The sequence below is a fragment of the Macrobrachium rosenbergii genome, chromosome 17 (genome assembly GCF_040412425.1).
Source record: "Macrobrachium rosenbergii isolate ZJJX-2024 chromosome 17, ASM4041242v1, whole genome shotgun sequence".
In the NCBI taxonomy this organism is placed as follows: Eukaryota; Metazoa; Arthropoda; class Malacostraca; order Decapoda; family Palaemonidae; genus Macrobrachium; species Macrobrachium rosenbergii.
The window spans coordinates 20,780,765-20,802,779 of NC_089757.1; the positions used below are offsets into that span (position 1 = coordinate 20,780,765).

Sequence of the window (22,015 nt, forward strand, 5' to 3'; positions counted from 1 at the left end):
GGAGTAACTATCGATTTAGAAGCCAATAAACCAAAGCACCAGAGTATGTGGATGGAGTCATTCAGCACCAGCGGATATTATGTACCACCAAATGGCCTTTTGTTCATAAAATGTGGGTTGTTTATTATTATTATTATTATTATTATTATTATTATTATTATTATTATTATTATTATTATTATTATTATTATTATTATTATTATTCACAAGATAAACCATGTTCCTATGGAACAAGCCTACAGGGGCTATTAACTTGAAATCCAAGATTCCAAGAATTTTGGTGTTTATTTGAAAGAAATTACAGAAAGTAATAGGAAGTACAGGTGGATAGCAAATCTGAAACTAACCTGGCACACTGCTCCGGTCTTGGTGTCGCAGAAAGTGCTGATGTTTGCGTGTGTCGCTGCTCCGCTTAACCTGTACAACGTCGTGAAATGTTAACATATTAGAGCAAGATAAACTGATGGAATGTTATGTACAACTCGCTACTGTTTACTGTACATAATATCAAATGACAGAGACGCAGGTGTACAGTATTTATGTGTGCGTACATTTGTATTGTTTCACACATACACAGAAAAATGGTCACTTGACATGAAATCTGGAAAGGATAATTGTTATATTCAAAAATACAAACTCTCTTTTACCTGTCAATAGAATACGGTTTTTTTAAAGATTCCTTAACTGTATTGTGTACCTTAATTGCGAATTCCATCAACTTGTCAGCAGTTCAGTATAGTTTGTATTTGATAACTGAAAAATCGATTAGCATAAAGGAATTTTATATAGGCACATATATATAAATATAAATATATATATATATATATATATATATATATATATATATATATATATATATATATATATATATATATATATATATATATATATATATATATATGTACATGAGAGACTTTGGAAGTCTTAATTTTTACCTTTATCTTCAACTTTTTTTCTTTTTTAAAAGATATTAATTGTTATTCCTTTTATATGTTTGTAATTGTTAATTTATTTGTAGGGAACCTTCAAAAGATGGAGTCGAGATGTAGATTGAGTCAGTTAGAGTTAAACAGACAGCAATCAGTCAAGTATCGACCACAAAGACCTCACAGTTATGTTAATACCTTTGTAACAAATTCTCGCGCCTCTACCGCTCACGTCAGACTGACAAGGCCTGTTGCAAGTTTCCAGTAACCCTACGCTCCCAAACCTCCATACGGTCTAATCACTGGCAATTAGGATGAGGTTGTTCGCCCTATGCTTACGTCCCACAAATGGCCAAATGAGTTGATGTGTCATCGCTATTTGTTAGTCATTGATGTCCACCCATCTCAGTACTAACCAGAACGCTTTTCCTACACTCACTGATTGGAACTTGGCTGCCGAGAGAGTATGTGTCTGTCCTCACCAGTTTTGCTACAGTTCTTGTGATCTGGATATGCATGTTTGTTTTATATATATATATATACTCGTATGTATATATATATATATATATAATATATACAGTATATATATATATATATATATATATATATATATATAGATATAATGTATATATATGTATGTATGCATGCATGTATGTATGTATATATCATGTATTATATATATATATAATATATATATATATATATATATATATATATATATATATATATATATATATATATATCAAACATTTCAAGGTTTTTCGCCACAAAATTTGTTGGCATGAAAATAATCTCTCTCTCTCTCTCTCTCTCTCTCTCTCTCTCTCTCTCTCTCTCTCTCTCCTCCCTTACCCGGGCATGGCGTGGGTAGTGAAGTAGTACTTGCCATCCAGCAACGTCGAGGTGAGGTCAGCCTTGTCCCTGATGAACGCCAGTGACGTGTTCTTCTCCATACACCTGATAAGATAGAAATGGCTATGTAGTTAAGTTGCGTTTTCGTCGTAGGTCAGCAGAAAAGTCACGACTGTGCGCCTGTGAGCTTATCAGTAAGATCATTGTAGATTCCTTAGGTCACCGGTAAAACATGAAATAATCGCAACCCATCCGTGTGGATTATGAAGGCCACAGTTAATTTTATTAGCCAAAAAGAAGGTAGCGCAGAAAATTTTTTGTTATGTATATACAGTATATACTGTATATATATATGTGTATATATTGTATATACTGTATATTTCAACAGGTGTATTTTCATGTATATATTTTTTATTGGTATGTTCGTTTGGTACAATGTTTTTGTTATATATATATATATATATATATAATACTTAATATATATATATATATATATATATATCAACATGTATATTTTCATGTTATATTTTTTATTTGTTTGTTCACTTGGTATTTTTTCATCTATCTACAGTGTAAGACATCTTTGGCTCGCAGTTAGAGTGTGAATAATAATAATAATAATAATAATAATAATAATAATAATAATAATAATAATAATAATAATAACAATAATAATAATAATAATAGTAATAATATGCGACCATCGAATAATAATAATAATAATAATAATAATAATAATAATAATAATAATAATAATAATAATAATAATAATAATAATAGCTATGCCACCAGCGAATCCAGGGGTGGTGGCACCTTGGCACGTGCCCCCGCATGAAAAAATAAAATAATAATATTGAAGATTTAGATAATAATAACATAAGTGAGAAATGTAAAAATCAAAATATTATAGAAATAATATGTATATATATGTATGTATGTATAATATGAAAATTGGTGTCCCCCCATGGAATTTTTCTGGATCCACTAGTGAGCTATACTATGAAATACTCATAGTAGTATGGGTCTTGAAATCGGGAAACCAATCCCCATTTATGTATGGGGAATCGTACAGATTCCCGAAAGCTCCCTTTATAGATTTATTTACTTTTAAATATTTTTGTACTTATATATAAGTGGATTTGTTTCTTCTAAAGCTATATTGTGTTTCCGTAAAAGTACTCGTGATGATACCGAGTGACTTCTTGACACGCTAATGCCCAAGAATATTGTGCAAATGAAACTGTAGCCTAGCGAATAAAAAAATTACTTGCGCTTATAATTTACATCCATTTATCGACCTGTAGTTACCACAGGCAAGATTAGAACTCGACTGATGGTCGATTGAAAACCGGGCCATTAATTATATTTAATGATTCTTCTGGGACAGGCTTGGTTAAATAATGAGAAACATCATTCCTTACCTCATGGCTGCGCCGACTACTCCGTGTGGCTCCGGCGCAACCGAGAAGTTGTAGCAGGAGGCCTTGTCAAGGGCTAGGGTGAATCCTTCAGGGCACTTGACTGGTGGAGATTTATTTATTAGGAAAATTTATGAAAGAAGGATTAGAGTAGCATTAGAATGATGGATCTCGTCAAGAATGTATATAAACATTTTAACATAGTCCCTGTCAGAGTGTATGGCCTTGGACGTTAGAAGCTCAGTTAAATATGATAATTAAGCAGCTGATCAAGTGTACGGCGATCATTACCTTGGCATGGTAAAGTTATCTGAGCGCTCCACTTGAAGGTGCCTGCGGTGTCCCCAGGTATGCAAGTAACCGAGCCAGTGACCTGTCCAGAGGTGCGTTCCTTATAGAAGGGTCCGTTGCAAATATAGGTGACATTGGCTCCTTGACTCCGACTCAGGGGGACTGTGACATTCACTTCAGTCTTGGAAAGAACCTGCACTCCTGCAACACCCATCATCGCGTGATCTTGTATCCACGACGGCTCATAAACTCCTTTCAGTGGGGGGCATGATGTCTCTGTGATGAGAAAAAATAAGTCATTTTTTTTTTCATCAATTTGTCATCCAGATCTGGGCAAAAATTGTTATTCTTTGGAAAGATGAAAGTCAGTTGCATGAAGTACTGTGTGCCGGTTCTTAATATTGACTCATTCTTTAGATTTTATAAGGAACTGATGATGACATAGAACGTTGGTTCTAGGGGACTGAAAGTTCTTGAATAGCAGCAGAATTCAAAACATGCAGTAACAACCATTATGATACTGTTGTGTTGCCATACTGAAAATATTGAAAATGAAAAGTAACTACCAAAGTGTATATTCGGATATAATTGATTTGGGAATCACGATTCGTAAAATTGCCTTAATGTTCATTATGGCTATTGTCTTTCTTAGAGATGTCACTCATACCGGACAGTCATCTTATGTTAATAATAATCATAATTATTATGATTTCGAAACTTCCTCTTGAAACAATCAAGCCTAGAGCTAATTCTTAAAATTGGCTCTGAGGTATTGCACTTAGAATGGAAATACTACTCCCAGATGTGATTTCACATAGTTGATTTTTATTATATTAAGCAACAATAACTAATGTCACTTGAGATTATACTCACTGTTATCGAAGCTACTGGGTCGAATACGTATTGTAGCTTTTTGTATCGTGATCCCCTTCACCGTAGGCCAGAGAGGGGCGTCTGGCTCTCCGAAGAAACTCTATATTTTTGTAAAGAGAAAAATATGTGAATTCTCAGATTTTGATTGTTCTTGATCGGTAGGTAGGCAGCTTATAGGTTTAGGATTATTATCCACAAATATCTTTAATCTTATTTTTCAAAGGTCACAGGCTAGTTAAAGTTCAAAATTTAAAAGCGTTTATAATTTGTAAATCAAAAGGCCTCTGGTCCTCGTAGCATTGATTCATTTTTTAAGGTCACAGGTCTATTGAAGTTCAAGATTTAAAACTAATTATAATCTCTACATCAGAAGCTATGATAGTTAGAAGCCTCTGGTCTTCGGAATTCCACAAAGTTTGTCGAAGGCATCGTTGCTTTTAACATCGACATATTTTTAAAGTCACATATCACTTTACCAAATATTACGCCCTGAATATCGTTTATCCTGTTTACTTCACCTGGGGAATAACTTACAGTACACCCAAGGGGAATTATAATTGATGAGTGCTTCTTTACTATTGGGATTGGAGCTGCTACCCGGTTTTAGAAAAACGAGTTACAGTAACTTTTGACCACTGAGCCATCAAGAGAGGCACGGCAGTCAAAAGTCTCTGTACATCGGTGTTTCTAAACCAGGCAGCTTTTTCACTTGTTTTGCTGAAACTTGACCTTAGTGATATTTTCCTAATCGTTTTTGACCTTCACCTACTGTATGCTTGTAGTTCACTAGTTCACCGAAAGGTAAAAAATTAATTTTTCCCGGAATATGATGGAATTCAATGGGTATATGTAACTACGGTGGCTGTTAGTGATTATTTTTCCGTCACTAACTTTGATCTTGAGCCTTTTCCAACATATCATGTAAATTTAAACCCCCTCCCCCCTCATTTCTTCCCTCTCATTCTGATGAAACAATGTAAATCATATGATGCAGTGATTACCTATAATTTCAGTCGCATTGTGTGGTGTTTGTGTCAAGTGGCAATAATTGTTCGTCAGTACAGTTGCGGCTGAAACCTAGAGTTGCAGGAATTTTGCCGAACGTCAGGTCTAAGTAGGCTCGTTTTTGATCTACATGTGTCAGAGAGGCCCGAGACTACGACAAAAGCACAGATTAAAATTCCTGCTGTAATTTGTTTTTTTTTTTTTTTTTTTGTAAGCAAGGTGGCGGTTATTCATTTCTTCGTCATCAATTGGACTTTCCTAGTGTATAACGACTTTTGTGGTATGTATGGTTTTGCTGGCAGTGGGACCGTGATTTGCTATCATCAGTGTCTATCGTTTTGCTGTCCTGAGATTAACTGGCCATATGCCTTCACGGCCTCTTGCTTGCATGATCATTCCGGCTCTCTCTCTCTCTCTCTCTCTCTCTCTCTCTCTCTCTCTCTCTCTCTCTCTCCAAGGAATATATGAGAGAGCTACAAAAGTGATAATGACTTTTCCCACCGTTTCCATACCTCTCGGCATCGTACACTTTGGCAGTAATTATTGTAGGACAGAGCTGCGACTGAGGATTATCGCATTCTAAATAGAGTTTAATTTAGATCTTAAATTGAGTTCACGAACTATAATGATTGAAACTTACTGCACCCGCTGGAGTAGCCGAATCGGCGAACCACTTGAATGTGCTGTTCCATTTCCACTGCTTGTTGGGGGAGAAGGAATCACCTGCGAGACGAAGACGTTGATTAAGTGAGGCAGTCTTCACCCGAGCGGATATTTCGTGTTCATAAGGAATATTTATTATGAGAGAGAGAGAGAGAGAGAGAGAGAGAGAGAGAGAGAGAGAGAGAGAGAGAGAGAGATTATGTTTTGCAATTCCATAGGGTAGTTTAACAGTAATATGATTTTTCAGTAATAGACAATATTCAACAAATGCTTCCCGCATAACAGTCCCATTTAAAACATTACAATTTTGTGAGTGTTAAAAGAGAGAGAGAGAGAGAGAGAGAGAGAGAGAGAGAGCGAGAGAGAGCATGTCTCGCAGTTCCATAGAGTGGTTTAACATTAATATGATTTTTCAGTAATAGACAATATTCAGCATATACTCCCGCATAACAGTCTTATTTAAAACATTACAATTTTGTGAGTTAAAGAGAGAGAGAGAGAGAGAGAGAGAGAGAGAGAGAGAGAGAGAGAGAGAGAGAGAGAGAGAGAGAGAGTATGTTTTGCAATTCCATAGAGTGGTTTAACATTAATATGATTTTTCAGTAATAGACAATATTCAACAAATGTTTCCCGCATAGCAGTCCCATTTAAAACATTACAATTTTATGAGTGTTAAAAAGAGAGAGAGAGAGAGAGAGAGTATGTTTTGCAATTCCATAGACTGTTTTAACATTAATATGATTTTTCAGTATTCAACATTAATATGATTTCAGTATTTAACATTAATATGATTTTTCAATATTCAACAAATGCTTCCAGCATATCAGTCCCATTTAAAACATTACAATTTTTTAAGTATGAGAGAGAGAGAGAGAGAGAGAGAGAGAGAGAGAGAGAGAGAGAGAGAGAGAGAGAGAGAGACTTTCTCTTGGAATTCTAAAGAGTGGTTTAACATTAATTTGATTTTTCAGTAAAAGACAATATTCATGAAATGCTTCCAGCGGAACAGCTTCATTTAAAACATTACAATATTGTAAACATTCTAAGGTTGGAAAACCTATTAAAATGATTTTTTGAATCATTAGAATTCATGAATTACACATTGATATGAACATATGTCGAGCTGATTAAACGTTTTGCTCTTTGATAATCGTCAGTTTGTCAAACTACCAAAAATTGATTGATTAAAATGCAAGAAAATCAGCAACTGCATAAATTACCAAAATAGATTTATTGTCTACATTTGCATTCAGTGAAATACTAGTGCTCATGTAGCACGAATTCCTTATTGGTAATTGTGCATCTTTCTTATAAATACGTACAAAATAGATCAAATGTACATACATATTTAGAATTTACTGGTCACTTTTAACCAGATATATAAGTAACTGTAATAACTACTATGCCATCTTAACTTCTCGATTTCTTCACATTTTGGATATGCTTGTCACTAGAAAGCCTAGACCTAGATGAAGACCTAAACGAAGAAATTCTGACGCCCGGGCAAGATTCGAACCCGCACCCGGGATATCAGAACGAGGCAATGTTGTACAACCGACAGAAACTCTTCACTCGGTGCTTCATTTGGTTCCGGGCTTTGTGGTGACAAGCCCCGCCCAGGGTGTGAGGAAACCGAGAAGCTAAGAGGGCATTGTGGTTAATACAAAGCCCTACCAGCATTTCCCATATAGTCTCCTGCCGAAACGATCGTTCCAGTGGTGTTGATATAGACGTCCTTGTAAGTAGCGTGATACAGCTTCCCGTCGCTCATTTCCAGCAGAAACTGAAAAGGAAGTCGGTGGAGGTTAGGTGCTGTAGAATAGAACCAGTCGCCCGGGAGCGGGAGGGTAGGAGGTACTAGTGTAAAATTATGGAAGATGAAAGGGGAAGTGATGCTTTCGCTGTAGAGGTTCAGGTGCTTTTAATTTTTTTCATTTTTAGTTTTCTGTAAAAGAAAACAATTGAGGTCGCTATTTGTCTGTCCGTCCGCCCGTTTTCTGTCCGCCCATATATCTTGAAAACTACTGAGGCTGTAGGGCTGCAAATTGTTATGTTGATCATCCACCCTCCAATCATCAAACATACTAAATTGCAGCCCTCTAGCCTCAGTGGTTTTTATTTTATTCAAGGTTAAATTTAGTCATGATCGTGCGTCTGGCACCACCTATATGGCAACAACACAGGCCACCACCGGCCGTGGCTGAAAGTTTCATTTTGCGCGGCTGAGAGTTTCGTACAGCATTATATGCTGTACAGAAAACTCGATTGCGCCGAAGAAACTACGGCGCAATTTTTTACGTGTTTTTTTATTTTGGCGGAAATTACGCTATTTTGTGTATTTTGTAGAGTGTTGCAGGAATGTTCCATGAACAATATCAGCTTTGTTTATGCCTGGTTTAAAAAGACAGGGAAGTATTGGCTCTTGTTTGTTCAAGAAACTACCGGAATTGTCAGAAACTGTTAACAGCTTAATCATTTAATTCGAAGTTATTGGAAAGTGTATAATTATTATTATTAAAGCAGTTTAACCAGACCACTGAGCTGACTTTCAGCTCTCATAGGGCTAGCCAAATTGGAAAGTGTAAAGAGAGAGAGAGAGAGAATTGTTCGGAGTGCATGACTCCCAGAGGAGGCCGCCGCTTACTGTTATCTATTCAGTGCTCACTGTATTAAGTTCTTTGCAGGGTCCCTCCGGCCACATCTGAATAGCTTCCTGTCTTTTACTTAGTTCTTTTCCTTTATGGCTGTCCAACTTCTCCAACTTTAACCTTGCTCCATTTCTCACTTCCTCAGTGCGAACTCGGTGCTGTTTGAAATTCTTATGTGCATTTTTAGCTCAAAAATAATTATTCGGTGAATGCCCCATTCCTTTCCAGATTTTTTTTTCTTAGTTTTTAACCAACTTCTCATGTGGGCAGGGTGATTGAATTTTTTAAAAATAAATATGAATGAACTTACCTGGAGTGTTTGAGGCCTGGCTTCACCACTTGTCCCCTGGAAAAGTGCTACGAAGCTTGTAAAGCCTGGAAAGGACACGTGGACAAATTTTATTAGTTCTCTTAATATAAAAAAGTCATTGCGCAGGTTATAACAAGTTATAAACAGACGAAAAACTTCCCTTGTCGCCTACTATTTACGTGGAATGTTTTTCCTGCTTATGTTCTTCCTAATTACCTACCCTCCTGTAAGAGGCTGCGTCGTTGCTTTTCCCCTTCCCCTCTGTTCTATGCTTCTTTCGCCCCGTGGGGGGGTGGGGGTAGTGCCGTTAGTACACCTCATGCGGTGCACTGTAGGCATTACTTAAGGATCTTTGCAGCGTGCCTTCAGCCCCTAGCTGCAACCCGTTTCGTTCCTTTTACTGTACCTCCTTTCATATTCTTATTCTTCCATCTTACTTTCCTCTACCCTCTCCTGAGGGTTAATTCATAGTACAACTGCGAGGTTTTCTTCCTGTTACACCTTTCAAGGCCTTTTACTGTCAATTTCCGTTTCAGCGCTGAATGACCTCATGAGTCCCAGAGCTTGGCCTCTGGCCTAAATTCTATATTCAATTCAATTTGCTTTCTTCGGGCTGGGACTAGCGGAGGACATCAGGTCACTAATCCAGCCGGCCTTTACGTTATAAAAATTTTTCTGAAGTGAAAATCTGCCCGGATGTGATTCTGTCAACCTAGTAACGGACACTGGTAATGGTAACCTTTTTATAAGTTTCGTGGTGGATCTGGATCACATTCAAAATCCAAAACTTCAAATTATACGTAACTGGACTATTGCCAATTTAAAACCCTGACCGAAACGTCGCATGAAAACCCTTCTTTAATTATTTTGCGATATCGGATCAGAAGTAAGACCAAGAATGTGAAAGACTGGATTGTGAATAACGTCTGTTCTAGTGAAATTCCTGTAACCTTTTAACGAAGCTAAATTGTAACTCCCTCTGAAAAGGCCCTTGATTCAGGTTACGATGTCTGGAGAAAACTAGAGCTGTCAATGTACGAGGATTGACTCAAGTCCCGTGGGGTTTTTGGTCTTGTTAACATATCGGGTAAGAGTTATAGCTTCACAATTTTTTTGGGGGGTGGGGGGTTGCTTTTTATTACAGCAAGATCTTAAAAGTAAATGTGATAATGTGACGACAGCGTTTTGTTTTTTCAAATTTTCGTTCAGAAGCATTGGGTTGGTTTCCTAGAAAATATGAATATAATCTTTTATACATGACATACAGATTGTTAAGAATATTACGTAAAGTAAAAATGACGTAGTATGCATACGTAAATATAAACAAGTACACAGATGACATTCACTTATTCAAGAATCTTTTAAACCTGTCAGAACACACTTCATTTTCTGTATGGGGAATCATCCCTTCATTCTGCCCTGAAGGGGTTTGGTGAGAACGTTAGTCGTTAGCGCGTCACAGTGAGGCCCGAGAACCTAGGGAGTGGGCCAGTGCGCCCGTGCGCTAGCTACTCCTGTAAACTCGCACTTACCAATGAAGTACTTCTCGGTCACGGTGGCGTTAGGGTTGTTTGTTCCAGCTGTCAGATTGGCACCTTTGCGACCCACGATGGTCCAGCCACCTTCTGCCCAGTTAGGCGTTGCAGAATTCACGGTGCACCATACCTGAAAAGTGTATGGAGGGATAATAACAACTTGCCATATTCTTAAAACTCCGCTTTAATTGAGGGATACAACAAAAACTCCACATTGAGAAAATTATAAAGCGTGATCATGAATTCCCCTCCATACACGAAATGTGGAAAAATAATCTAGAATTACATAGAAAATGATAAATATAGATGAGTTATCTTCGGTTGGCCACATTTACTAAGGCACGCAACAAAAAAACTTCACATTTAATGTTAAATGTAAAATTAGCCGTGAATCCATATGCAACGAAAAAGAGAGTAATCCTTTTGCATTCAAAGAGAAATATAACAGATACCAGTTTCTGAGGTATGATCAGACATGGGAAGTCTATACTTATGAAGTATTTGTGCGAGAATACTGTATACGTTTATCATTATCAAGCTGTTTCCCCTAATGGGGTTAGCTTCGTAAAAAAAAGTCAGTGGTCACTGTCTTATTCATACTCTATAACTGCTGAATCGATAAAGTACCCCTGTGCAGAAAACTTCCATAATCGACATCAGGATCGACTACCGACTACTGAGGATGTAGGGACGCATGATCTAGTGTTTCACCACAGGGGATTCTCCAATAACTTTGATTGTCCTCTGCTTGGGAGGCGCTTGATGATTTATAAGCTTGCTTCGCGTAAACTAATGTCATCAAGGCCGTTAAACAAGGATCGTTATTTATTGACGGTAAGGAAGTCAGTCAAAGTCATTTTCACAATGAAAGGAAGAAGAAAGTTTAGGTAATATATATATATATATATATATATATATATATATATATATATATATATATATATATATATATATATATATATATATATATATATATATATATATTATACATACATTATATATGTGTGTATGTGTATTACCATATCTGTGTTTCTTCTCATCGAAAGTTGATAAGCTCTCTCTCTCTCTCTCTCTCTCTCTCTCTCTCTCTCTCTCTCTCTCTCTCTCTCTCTCTCTCTCTCATGTTTTGAGACATTTGTTGGTATTCCGAACATATACACCACCTGTGTGTGGAATCTTTCTTGTACTCACTTTCGTTTTGAAAGCTGATGCAACTGCCAACTTGATGCTCTTATCTATCCCGGCGTTGTTTTGAAAAACGGAAAATGATAGTTTTCAAGAAACATGGAGGGTGGGGGAGAAATCCGGAACTCTGAGTAGAGCGATAAACGGCCTCATGGAAGAGGAAGGTTCATAGGGACAAAATCCCGTAGGGGGTTAGTGCCGTTAGTGCACCTCATGCGGTGCGCTGTAGGCATTACTTAAGGTTCTTTGCAGCGTGCCTTCGGTCCTAGCTACAGCCCCTTTCGTTCCTTTTACTGTACCTCCTTTCATATTCTCCTTCTTACATCTTACTTTTCACCCTCTTCTAACAATTGATTCATAATGCAACTGCGAGGTTTTCCTTCTGTTACGCCTTTCTAACCTTTTACTGTCAATTTTCGTTTCAGCGCTGAATGACCTCATAGGTCCCAGTGCTTGGCCTTTGGCCTAAATTCTATATTCAATTCAATTCATAGGGATAAAAGAAAACGGAAGGGGGAAAGGAATTTTCCATTTTACTTCTTTTATTTTCTAATTTCAGCGCCGTGAAGAATTTCACTTGAGCTGTTAGGTTCGTGAAATTAAGCTTGTGTATGCTCCAGTTATATACAATAATGTCTATTCTTATTAGTTTTCCTTGCTTTGATTTATATTTTGTTCTGGTAAGATTTTGAGTTCTCTTACATATAGTTAGTGTTAGGTAATTCACATCGAGCGCTTATTGCTCTTCGGGATTACATTATGCTTATTAAGTTATCAGCCATGTTTGTAGGGACCAAAAATTCCTCTCCAGACCCATTTGCAAATCATTTCATTTTTACAGCTGTGATTGCACTTAGTGTTCTCGGCATAATGGCTCTTCCGTGCTTTTAGTTCTCGCGTGACAAGACTTTTGAAGTGGCCACCCCAAGCGCTTAGGCTAATGGCAGCACTTAAGTTTCTGATCCAGTGTGATTTTTTTTTCAGTCACTCACTGTCGGTATTTGTATATAATCTCGGTGGTTTTTAGTTTTCTTGTAAGAGCGAACTATTGAGGTGGCTTTGTCTGTCTGTCCACACTTAAAAACTACTAAGGCTTGAGGGCTGCAAATTGGTATGTTGATCATCCACCCTCCAATCATCAGACATTCCAAATCGCAGCCCTCTAGCTTCACCAGTTTTTATTTTATTTAAGGTTACAGTTAGCCATGACCGTGCGTCTGGCACCGCTATAGGTGCCAACAACACGAGCCACCACCTGGCTGTGGCTGAAAGTTTCATGGGCCGCGGCTGAGAGTTTCATAGGCCGTGGCTGAGTTTCGTACAGCATTATACGCTATGCAGAAAACTCGATTGCGCCGAAGAAACTTCGGCGCATTTTTTACTTGTTTTTTTGGTAATTTGTTCTTGAAAGTGCGGTTGCACCTGCCACGCCCCTTACTTCTCAGGAGATCTGTTGCGAGGTCCTCTTTGTACATGGTCTTTCGAAGGAGTCTCGTTTTCCCAGGAAATTTTGGTGTTCCATGAGGTCTTGTTTTCACAGATGTCTTCCCCAGGAAGAGAAGGCCACTAAAGAAAAAACCTCTTAGGAAGGCCCTTGCCTTCCCAAGAGGTTTTTTCTTTAGTGGTCTTCCCTTCCTAAGATGTCTTCCTCGTTAAAATAACATTGTAACACGAGCTCTACTATTGAGTTATGTATGTTGCGTATTCGTATATAAAAAAGATAATTGTTCACTTTCGCCTTATTCTTCTTTGCAACTACAGTGGCACTTATGATTATTTACCTTCTCTCTCTCTCTCTCTCTCTCTCTCTCTCTCTCTCTCTCTCTCTCTCTCTCTCTCTCTCTCTCTCTCGATCTTGAGGCTATAAATTTGCCATTCGTGGCGCCCTCAGTTATTTGAAGGGATGCAGTGAATTAAATATAACAAAATCCCTTGCAAAGGTATAAAATGTACAAGATTAAATAATGTTTAACTTTTTTATTATTTTATTGCTATTATCATAGAAGCAGTCACGGTAGTAATTATCTATTCATGAAATTGTCGTTACGTTATTACTTATTATTTTTATTTGTTCGCATATTCCATAGGGAAACGGAGAGAGAGAGAGAGAGAGAGAGAGAGAGAGAGAGAGAGAGAGAGAGAGAGAGAGAGAGAGGTGGGGGTTGGGGGTTGGGAGGAATTGGAGTCTGGTACTAATATCTAAACTTGATACTGTGTTCAATAGACATAATCATTGCTGGAATACGTTACTGTATATATGTCAAAGTTAAATAAGTATCATCATTATTAACCTCACTTAATATCTGTGCGAAAGGATGGAACCTCGGCTTAAATCGTTTTATTTATTGACGTTTGGACTGCAGCTAATGGATTTGTTGTCATACTGACCACTATCAATAACAGAGGATTTGCGTATAAATCTATTGTATATATGACCTGCGAAGATAGTTTAGTGGCTCTTATAAGTAAATGAAGTCAACTCAGTTAATAATGTATATTTTTTTAATTCAGTTTAGAGATTTTGTTTTAAAAATAAGTAGTGCTGTATCTTAAATCTGGAAGTGTATGAAACGTGAAGCTCATATATCCATTTATTTATTGAGATTGAACGAGGGTGAATAAAATTGGATGGTTTTGTGACGTTGGTCGTCTGTCGTTTATTCCAGTGACTGCGTTTTTACATTAAAATTCAACTGTGTATAACATTAAGGGCAACGTATATTATGAGAAAGTGAAAGAATTTCGATGGTTTTGTAAAGTAGATGTTTCATAGTTCGTCTTCAGTTTGGCCACTGCTACTGCCTTTGAGCACGCATTTGAACACGCAGTGAAAGCATTAGTGCTTTGTACATGTGTTGCTGCAGAGTTAAAGAATTCATACCGTTAAAAGTGTCCCATAACTTATCCTGAAGTGATAGAGGGGACTGAAAGCCACTTTAGGACATTTGTTTGACTTGTCTTACTAAAATACATTTGAGAAGATAGCAGAGCTTTGTTATTTATTATTCGACCTTTAATCATTGCCAGGCTTCCAGCTCTGTCCGTAATAATGACTACTTGACGTCATGGAAATCCACATTAAGTGCGTGCAATCGTTTGTAACCTAAAATCTGTTTTTGCCCATCATAGGTTTATATTGTTCAAGATCTAGTTTCATGTTTCTCTCTCTCTCTCTCTCTCTCTCTCTCTCTCTCATCTCTCTATATATATATATATATATATATATATATATATATATATATATATATATATATATATATATATATATATATATATATATTTTGTATGTACGCATAATTTTACTTGAGCACGTGAAATGAAGTTGAACCAGTACTAATTTTAAGACCATTATGCAAGATGATTGGTCAGAGGTTTTAGGCAGCAAATTTTGGATATTTTTAACAGATCGTTCTTACGTAATATACTGTAAGTAGGATCTAGCTCTACCTGTTTCCTGTTGAGTTAGTCAAGTGTAAACAGCCTTGCCTGAATCCATTATATGGGCAATTATATCCTACGTGATCAATCCCACAGAACCTGACTGCCTGTCTTTCGTTTTTCTTTTTTGAAACAAGGAAAAGAGAAAGGAAAATAGCAACCCATCACCAAAAAGCAAGCCATAAAATCGCCTCCTGAAATATGGAAGAATGGTTACCGTCAAACTGGCTACGTGCGAAAAATAGCCGGCTCTGGCTCCAGTCACCTGCTAAGTATACTTTTAGTAAGCACATTTTATGTTGATATATTATTAGGGCGAAGCTTGCTATTAGGCAGGACTTTGCGCCATTGAATAAGGTAGGTTAGGAAGTATTTTATGAATTGTCATTGTCCCATTTTTCATATAAGTTTAAGGGAATTGGCCGAGTTCCTGCGTAGCCGTTTAGACTGGGAACCAGAAAATGAGTTATGTAATTTTTTTTTTCTTTCATGAAATCACATCGGAATTTTACTACTGTGGGTCATAGTTTTGTTTTTCAGTTGTCTTAAGTTTCATAGAAATATAATTATATTTATGAATATGTATATATACATGTATATATATATATATATATATATATATATATATATATATATATATATATATTTATATACTATATTTTTAAATTTGGGGTCATCTCGTTGGTTAGTTCTTCACGAAACAACGGATTCGTCAGTTAAATATTTGATTCGTTTTATCATCATGATTCATTCACAACAAGTTCTAGCACATTTTCTTGTGTGTGAAAATTGAGTTAACTTATCTGAAATGGCGCATCTCCATTGTCAGTGCCGAAATATTTTTACAGTCATTTGTTATTATTAATATTATTGTTATTATTCAATGGTATATGCTGTAGTTAACTATCATAGTGACATGGTTAGATACTATTCTAATAATTGATATTCAGAGTATGCACATATTCGTTACTGAACACCCTTCAACAGACTAGAAAGCGTCTGTGGAAAAACAGGGTCAAGAAAATAAAAGTATGATACATGTGAAAATTAGATAAACAAGTCGGTAAACATAAAATCACAATAAAAATACTTTTTCATGCGATCAAAAAATATGAGGTAAAAAGTAACTGACGCTTTCAAGTATCATTACGATCGCTGTTAACCTGTTTTGTAGAGCGAATTGTATCGTGCAGAGCATGCGCAGAATCGCACGGTCCTTTTCATACAATAGCCAACAATAACTGCAGGTATGCATTTGGGTAAAGAATATGTCACAAAGTTAAATCTCCTTTTGGTGCCATAAATCTTGGGGAGTTCATTCAATCCTGGGACAGAAAGAGATCACGCGCGCTTCAACGACACAGGCTTCAATGATTTATTACCGTCAGTAGTGTACCCGTACTCGTGAAAAAGACGGTAATTCAGAGGATGGCGCACTGACGGCATTACTTGAGGTTATTTGCAGCGTCCCTTCGGCCCCTAGCTGCAACCCCTTTCATTCCATTTACTGTGCCTCCGTTCACATTTCTCTTTCTTCCTTCTTACTTTCCACTCTCTCCTAACATTTGGTTCATTAGTCCAATGCGTGGTTTTCCTCCTGTTACGCCTTTCAAACTTTTTAACTGTCAGTCTCCATTTCAGCTCTGCATGACTTCATAGGTCCCAGAGTTTGGCCTTTGGCCTAACTTCTAAATTCTAACTTCTAAGTCCCGAGAAACGTCTCGTACCGTTCAAAATTTGGATTAACGTACCTTCATTCATTATACTTATCCAGGGGCCAGTGGAGAGAAATGCCATCTTGGGTTGGATGACAGTAAGTCAAAACGTGGCGTTGAAACAGAAGGATATCACGGGCACAAAAAGTGATGAAATCTCAAAAGGGGTAGTAAAGCCCAGCCACAAGGGACAGATATGGCGGTCAGGGGACACAAAGAAAGAGGGAGGGCGTACCTGTAGGCCTTTACTCCGCAACCGGATGAATTACGATGAAATCGAAAAGTAGAAGTAGGAGTCTTTTCTCTATCAGTGCAGAAAGCTAGTGCCATTATAATGCGCATATTGAATAGGCTTCAGCTTGGACGAACTACCGCTGACGATGTGAAAATTATGCAAGACCGCCTGATTCCAGTACCAATTATATACGTTCATTTTTCTGGAACCACGAAGAATACCTCCCTGTCTCTGTTCTGTCAAGACCCTGAATTCAGGTTTTTGTTGAACATTACTCTAGTCTCCGCAACAGCAACAATCGGAATGAGTTCGCCCGTATTAGTCTCTACGACAAGAAAAAAAAAAGTTACCCACAAAGAAGCGTTGCATGTATGTGATCGCGCGCTTCTGAGTGGATACATTTGCTATTGTGTCTTCAAACTGTATTGCTTGAAGAAGTGCCAGTGTCTGTCTCTTCAGGTATGGTTAGCGTTGTGCGTATTATAATGGCACTCGCATTCTACACTGATTGATTGATTGATTGATTTATAGATTTTAGGCATACATGCCAAGCACTGGGGCAACCAAGGCCAGTCAGTGCTGAAACGGAAATTGATAGTAAAAGTTTGAAAGGCGTAACAGGAGGAAAACCTCGCTGTTGCACTGTGAATCAATTGCTAGGAGAGGGTGGACAGTAAGATGGAAGAAAGAGAATGTGAACGGAGGTACAATAAAAGGAATGAAAGCAGTTGCAGCTAGGGGCCGAAGGTATGCTGCAAAGACCCTTAAGTAATGCCTACATTGCACCGCACGAGGTGCACTGACGGCATTACCCTCCTACGGGGCTATACTGATTGAGAAAAGACTCCTACGTCTACTTTTCGCTTTCATCATAATTTATCAGGTTGCGGAGTAAAGGCCTACGCCCTGCCCCTTCCTTTGTATCCCCTGACCTCCATATCTGTGGCTGGGCTTTTACCTCTTGTGATTTCATCATTTTTTTGCCGGCGATTTCAGTTTTTTTTTTTTTTTTTTTTTGTAATGGCAACGCCCTAGATCGAGAAAAATGTGGTAAGAAAGGAATGGGGGTTATTTAGGTTTTAGATATAGTTTTCTTAGACCTATGTGGCTTCTCCGTGATTATGGTCGCTCAGCTCGTTTGCTGCATAATTATACAACTTATACATATATGTTATATATATATATATATATATATATATATATATATATATATATATATATATATATATATATATATATATATATACATACACATGTATCTGAAAACTCTAACTATTGAGGCTGTTTATTTACGGTAGGTCAACGATCGCGAAAACCAAAACCATGTAGATAAATTCAACGCGTGATAGTTTTTAAATAAGATAATTGATAGTAATTCAGCAGCTTCTCTTAACAACGCTTGCTATTTACGCGCATTAAGAAAACAGGTATTCCCAGTGATAAGCTGTGGACATTGGCCATCGATTTATGAAGCTGAAGTGACATTGATCAGTAGTGTGCAATATTGAAACCCTATAATTTTTCTTGACAGCAACAATGTTGATTGATGACAATGTCCTTTTATAAGTATTGCACGTATTTTCGTTTTTGATTATGGAGTTTCTCAAGTAAATTCAGTATGTTTTACAAAATTATTTCATACGTAATACATACCAAAGGTTTTGGCTCTCAAAATGAACCTAAAGATTTGTTAGGAATTTGAACATTTTTAATTCCAGCAACTGCGTTATTTATCGGAGCATTTTTATATGCATTCTAATAGGATGGATATCGAAATTATCATACTTTGAAAGATACCAATTTTCCGCATGCGCACTTTTCCTCTCCTACAAGGTACCTGCTTAGGTCCTCCCTTATTTTTTTTTTTGCGTCATCAGCATGCGTATCATTTGACAGCGTTCATTCCTAATTGCATCAACGTGTCTGACTCCTCATTTGGTTTCTCAGGTGGGAATATATCGTCATTGAATTTTTGTTTGTTTTAATTGTGCCATTAGCGGTAGGCTGAAGAGTTTAAACTGATCTTCCTTGCGGTTTATGTATCGAGAGAAACGCTCTTTTTTTGATAATTCTTGAAAACGTGCTTGTTACAGTTTCCGAAGTTTCGTAATGGTAACGGGGTTTTATGTTTTATATATATATATATATATATATATATATATATATATATATATATATATATAACATATATATATATATATATACATATATATATATATATATATATATATATATATATATATATATATATACATATATATACAGTATATGTGTGTGTGTGTGTAAAACCCCGTTACACTATAAAAACTTCCGAAACTGTAACAAGCACGTTTTCAAGAGTTAACAAAAAAGGTGCATTTCTCTCGATACATAATCGGCAAGGAAGATCAGTTTAAACTCTTCAGCCTACCGCTCATGGCAAAATTAAAAGAAACAAAAATTCAATGACTGATAAATTCCCACCTGAGAAACCAAATGAAGGGTCAGACACGTTGATGCGGTTAGGAATAAATGCTAACAAATATAATGCACACAAACACACACACACACACACACACACACACATACACATATATATATACATATATATATATATATATATATATATATACATATTGATGTACGTATGTTTGTATATATATGTTTACATTTATATATATATAAATGTATTTATGCATATATATATATATATATATATATATATATATATATATATATATATATATATATATATATATATATATGTATATATATACAATGTAATAACTACAATGCCTTCTCAGAAATTCTCCTTGCCGGTTAGAAGATTGAAGTTAGTACCAAGCCCATTGCCCCCACTTTCTTGGTGGTGTAATGTTCTCTTCATCAACGCGTATGATTTATACTGAAGTGGAATGCCTATTTAATGAAATCGTTAACAAAGTTGGTAAAAATTGACGCCATAAAATAGTCTTGTTTTAGCCTAAATTAATTGCACAGTTCCAGTTTTTTCTTTATCACTTCATTTGAACGCATTTTTATTTTGGGAGAACTAGTGAATTAATTTAGTTTGTTGATTGATTTGCTTTTTTAGAAGTATGGTTAATTGGATTTTGACGTCAGTTCATTCTCTAAAAGAAAAAAAAGATTAATTACTGAAAAATTATTTGAGTAAAATGATTTTCCTTATTCAGTCATTGTTCCAGTTCATTTGCTTTTTTAGAAGTATGGTTGATTGGATTTTGACGTCAGTCCATTTAAAAAAAACGAGTGATTACTAAAAAATCATTTGAGTAAAATGATTTTCCTTTTTCAGTCATTGTTCCAATTCCACGTGCCTAAATTTATATGTAGCTACTCAGCGTACTGGTAAAATTCGCAGTTTTGATGTACTTCTTGGGGCCTGGAAGTAGCATTACTTAGTCAACGAGTACGCATTTACGCATTCTGATACCGACTCCGAGGAAAACCGCTTAGTATTATAGCTCTGTTAACAAAGTCTGTAGGTTCTAACTGCTAACAAAGGCGGTAGGTTCTGTTGACTGTCCATGACATATCCTGGAAAAGGGACATTTAGGTAACAAGTAGAAATGATAAAATTTTAGCGCAGACTGGGCACTTTTTAAAATGATTTTGAAGCCAGTGCAAATATTCTTTATTATAATTGTTTGTCTTATAAAGGGAAGCGAACGCGAACAGCGCAAATCCGGGAGGACATAGATTGATTGATTGTAAGTTATGTACAGTAGTAGAGCACTTAGATGGCAGGAAATCTGGTGCTGGCGCAGGCTTGCACTTGTCCATGTATATTCCTGTTATTAAAGTAGCTTTCATTTTGTATTTTTGTGAACGCGAAACCGAGGAAGACGAGCAGGCAAGCTTTTACCAGGAACATCTGGTAGTGCCGTCAGTGCACGTCATGCGGTGCACTGTAGGCATTACTTGAGGTTCTTTGCAGCGTGCCTTCGGCCTCTAGCTGCAACCCCTTTCATTTCTTTCTAGTGTACCTCCTTTCGCGTTCTCTTCCTTCTTACTCTCCACCCTCTCGTAACAGTTGATTCGTAGTGCAACTGCGAGGTTTTCCTCCTGCTACACCTTTCAAACCTTTTACTGTCGATCTCCGTTTCAGTGCTGAGTAACCTCATAGGTCCCAGTGCTTGTCCTCTGGCCAAAATTCTATATTGAATTCAGTTCAATATGTAAGTTATCGTCAACCATTAAAAGTTCTTCCTATTCACCATTGTCATACATGACTGGCATTAAAAATATTATCTTGTTCTGTGGTTGTTATATTCAAAAGATTAAGACCAAAGACCTTCCCTCTCCCATTCTTTGTTTTTCTCCTTGGGCGATGCTGCTCAGAGAACTCCCCCCACTGCTCGGCTTCTCCTACAGAATGAAAAAGATTATGTAGTGAAACCGTTGAAACTTTTTTGTCCTTTTCTTGTCTTTTCGTTCTCTCATCCTATTTTTCATACATAGGCATTTATTTTGTGGAAACTTTCTTAGCAAGCTGTTAGTGCTCTCGCCTGGTTCCATACGAATGGTTGTACATTCCGATGACAATAAACATCAGATTGTTGACGAACCTGCTGCTATGGGAGTAAATTCAAAGCATTCTTATCCTGATATGACCAACATTCGCCGTGATCTTCATTCGCAGGTCATCGATTCTCGCTCATAATGAAAGCTCCATTACCTTCAGCTTTGCCTCATGTTTACATGGAAACGCTTACTATCCCTTCAGTGGCTCCACTCTCCGTCACGGCCATTCCACTAAGGAATGGTAATGGACAGGGCTGAGGGAACAAAGCTGAGAATGGCCTCTTTGCTACCGTTTCCGGTGTTTACGCGTGGTGGGTGTTTGGTGCCATGCGTGCTAAATCGGCGGTGGCTTATTTCATTTCCCTGGGGGAATGGACAATAAAAGAGATGTCGATGG

General features: G+C 37.0%; 3 protein-coding genes across 3 annotated transcripts in view; 1 reads left to right on the top strand and 2 right to left on the bottom strand.

The window, feature by feature from the left end:
- Positions 1 to 3,204, bottom strand: part of LOC136847538 (uncharacterized) — a 22,607-nt gene extending 19,403 nt beyond the window's left edge. Inside the window, exons 1-3 of the mRNA XM_067119264.1 lie at positions 3,200 to 3,204; positions 1,779 to 1,883; positions 348 to 417 (exon numbers count right to left, since the gene is read on the bottom strand). Of these exons, the coding sequence (XP_066975365.1) occupies positions 348 to 417; positions 1,779 to 1,883; positions 3,200 to 3,204 (180 nt within the window). The remainder of the gene's footprint in view (positions 1 to 347; positions 418 to 1,778; positions 1,884 to 3,199) is intronic.
- Positions 1 to 22,015, top strand: part of LOC136847775 (putative carbonic anhydrase-like protein 2) — a 482,132-nt gene that overhangs the window by 25,665 nt on the left and 434,452 nt on the right. The gene's annotated exons all lie outside the window — the stretch shown is intronic.
- On the bottom strand, positions 3,415 to 7,993 carry LOC136847584 (uncharacterized). Its single transcript, XM_067119304.1, has 4 exons — positions 7,703 to 7,993; positions 6,006 to 6,088; positions 4,361 to 4,460; positions 3,415 to 3,763 (listed from the first exon to the last, which is right to left on the bottom strand). The coding sequence occupies exons 1-4, from the start codon at positions 7,797 to 7,799 to the stop codon at positions 3,441 to 3,443; spliced, it is 603 nt and encodes a 200-aa protein (XP_066975405.1). The 5' UTR covers positions 7,800 to 7,993; the 3' UTR covers positions 3,415 to 3,440.

Excerpts from the sequence above, each read along its gene's own strand:
- LOC136847584 (XM_067119304.1), bottom strand. The coding sequence starts at position 7,799 with ATGAGCGACGGGAAGCTGTATCACGCTACTTACAAGGACGTCTATATC. Across the intron at positions 4,461-6,005 it reads CGGCTACTCCAGCGGGTGCA|AGTTTCTTCGGAGAGCCAGA; the intron begins GTAAGTTTCAAT and ends ACAAAAATATAG. Across the intron at positions 3,764-4,360 it reads ACCCAGTAGCTTCGATAACA|AGACATCATGCCCCCCACTG; the intron begins GTGAGTATAATC and ends TTCTCATCACAG.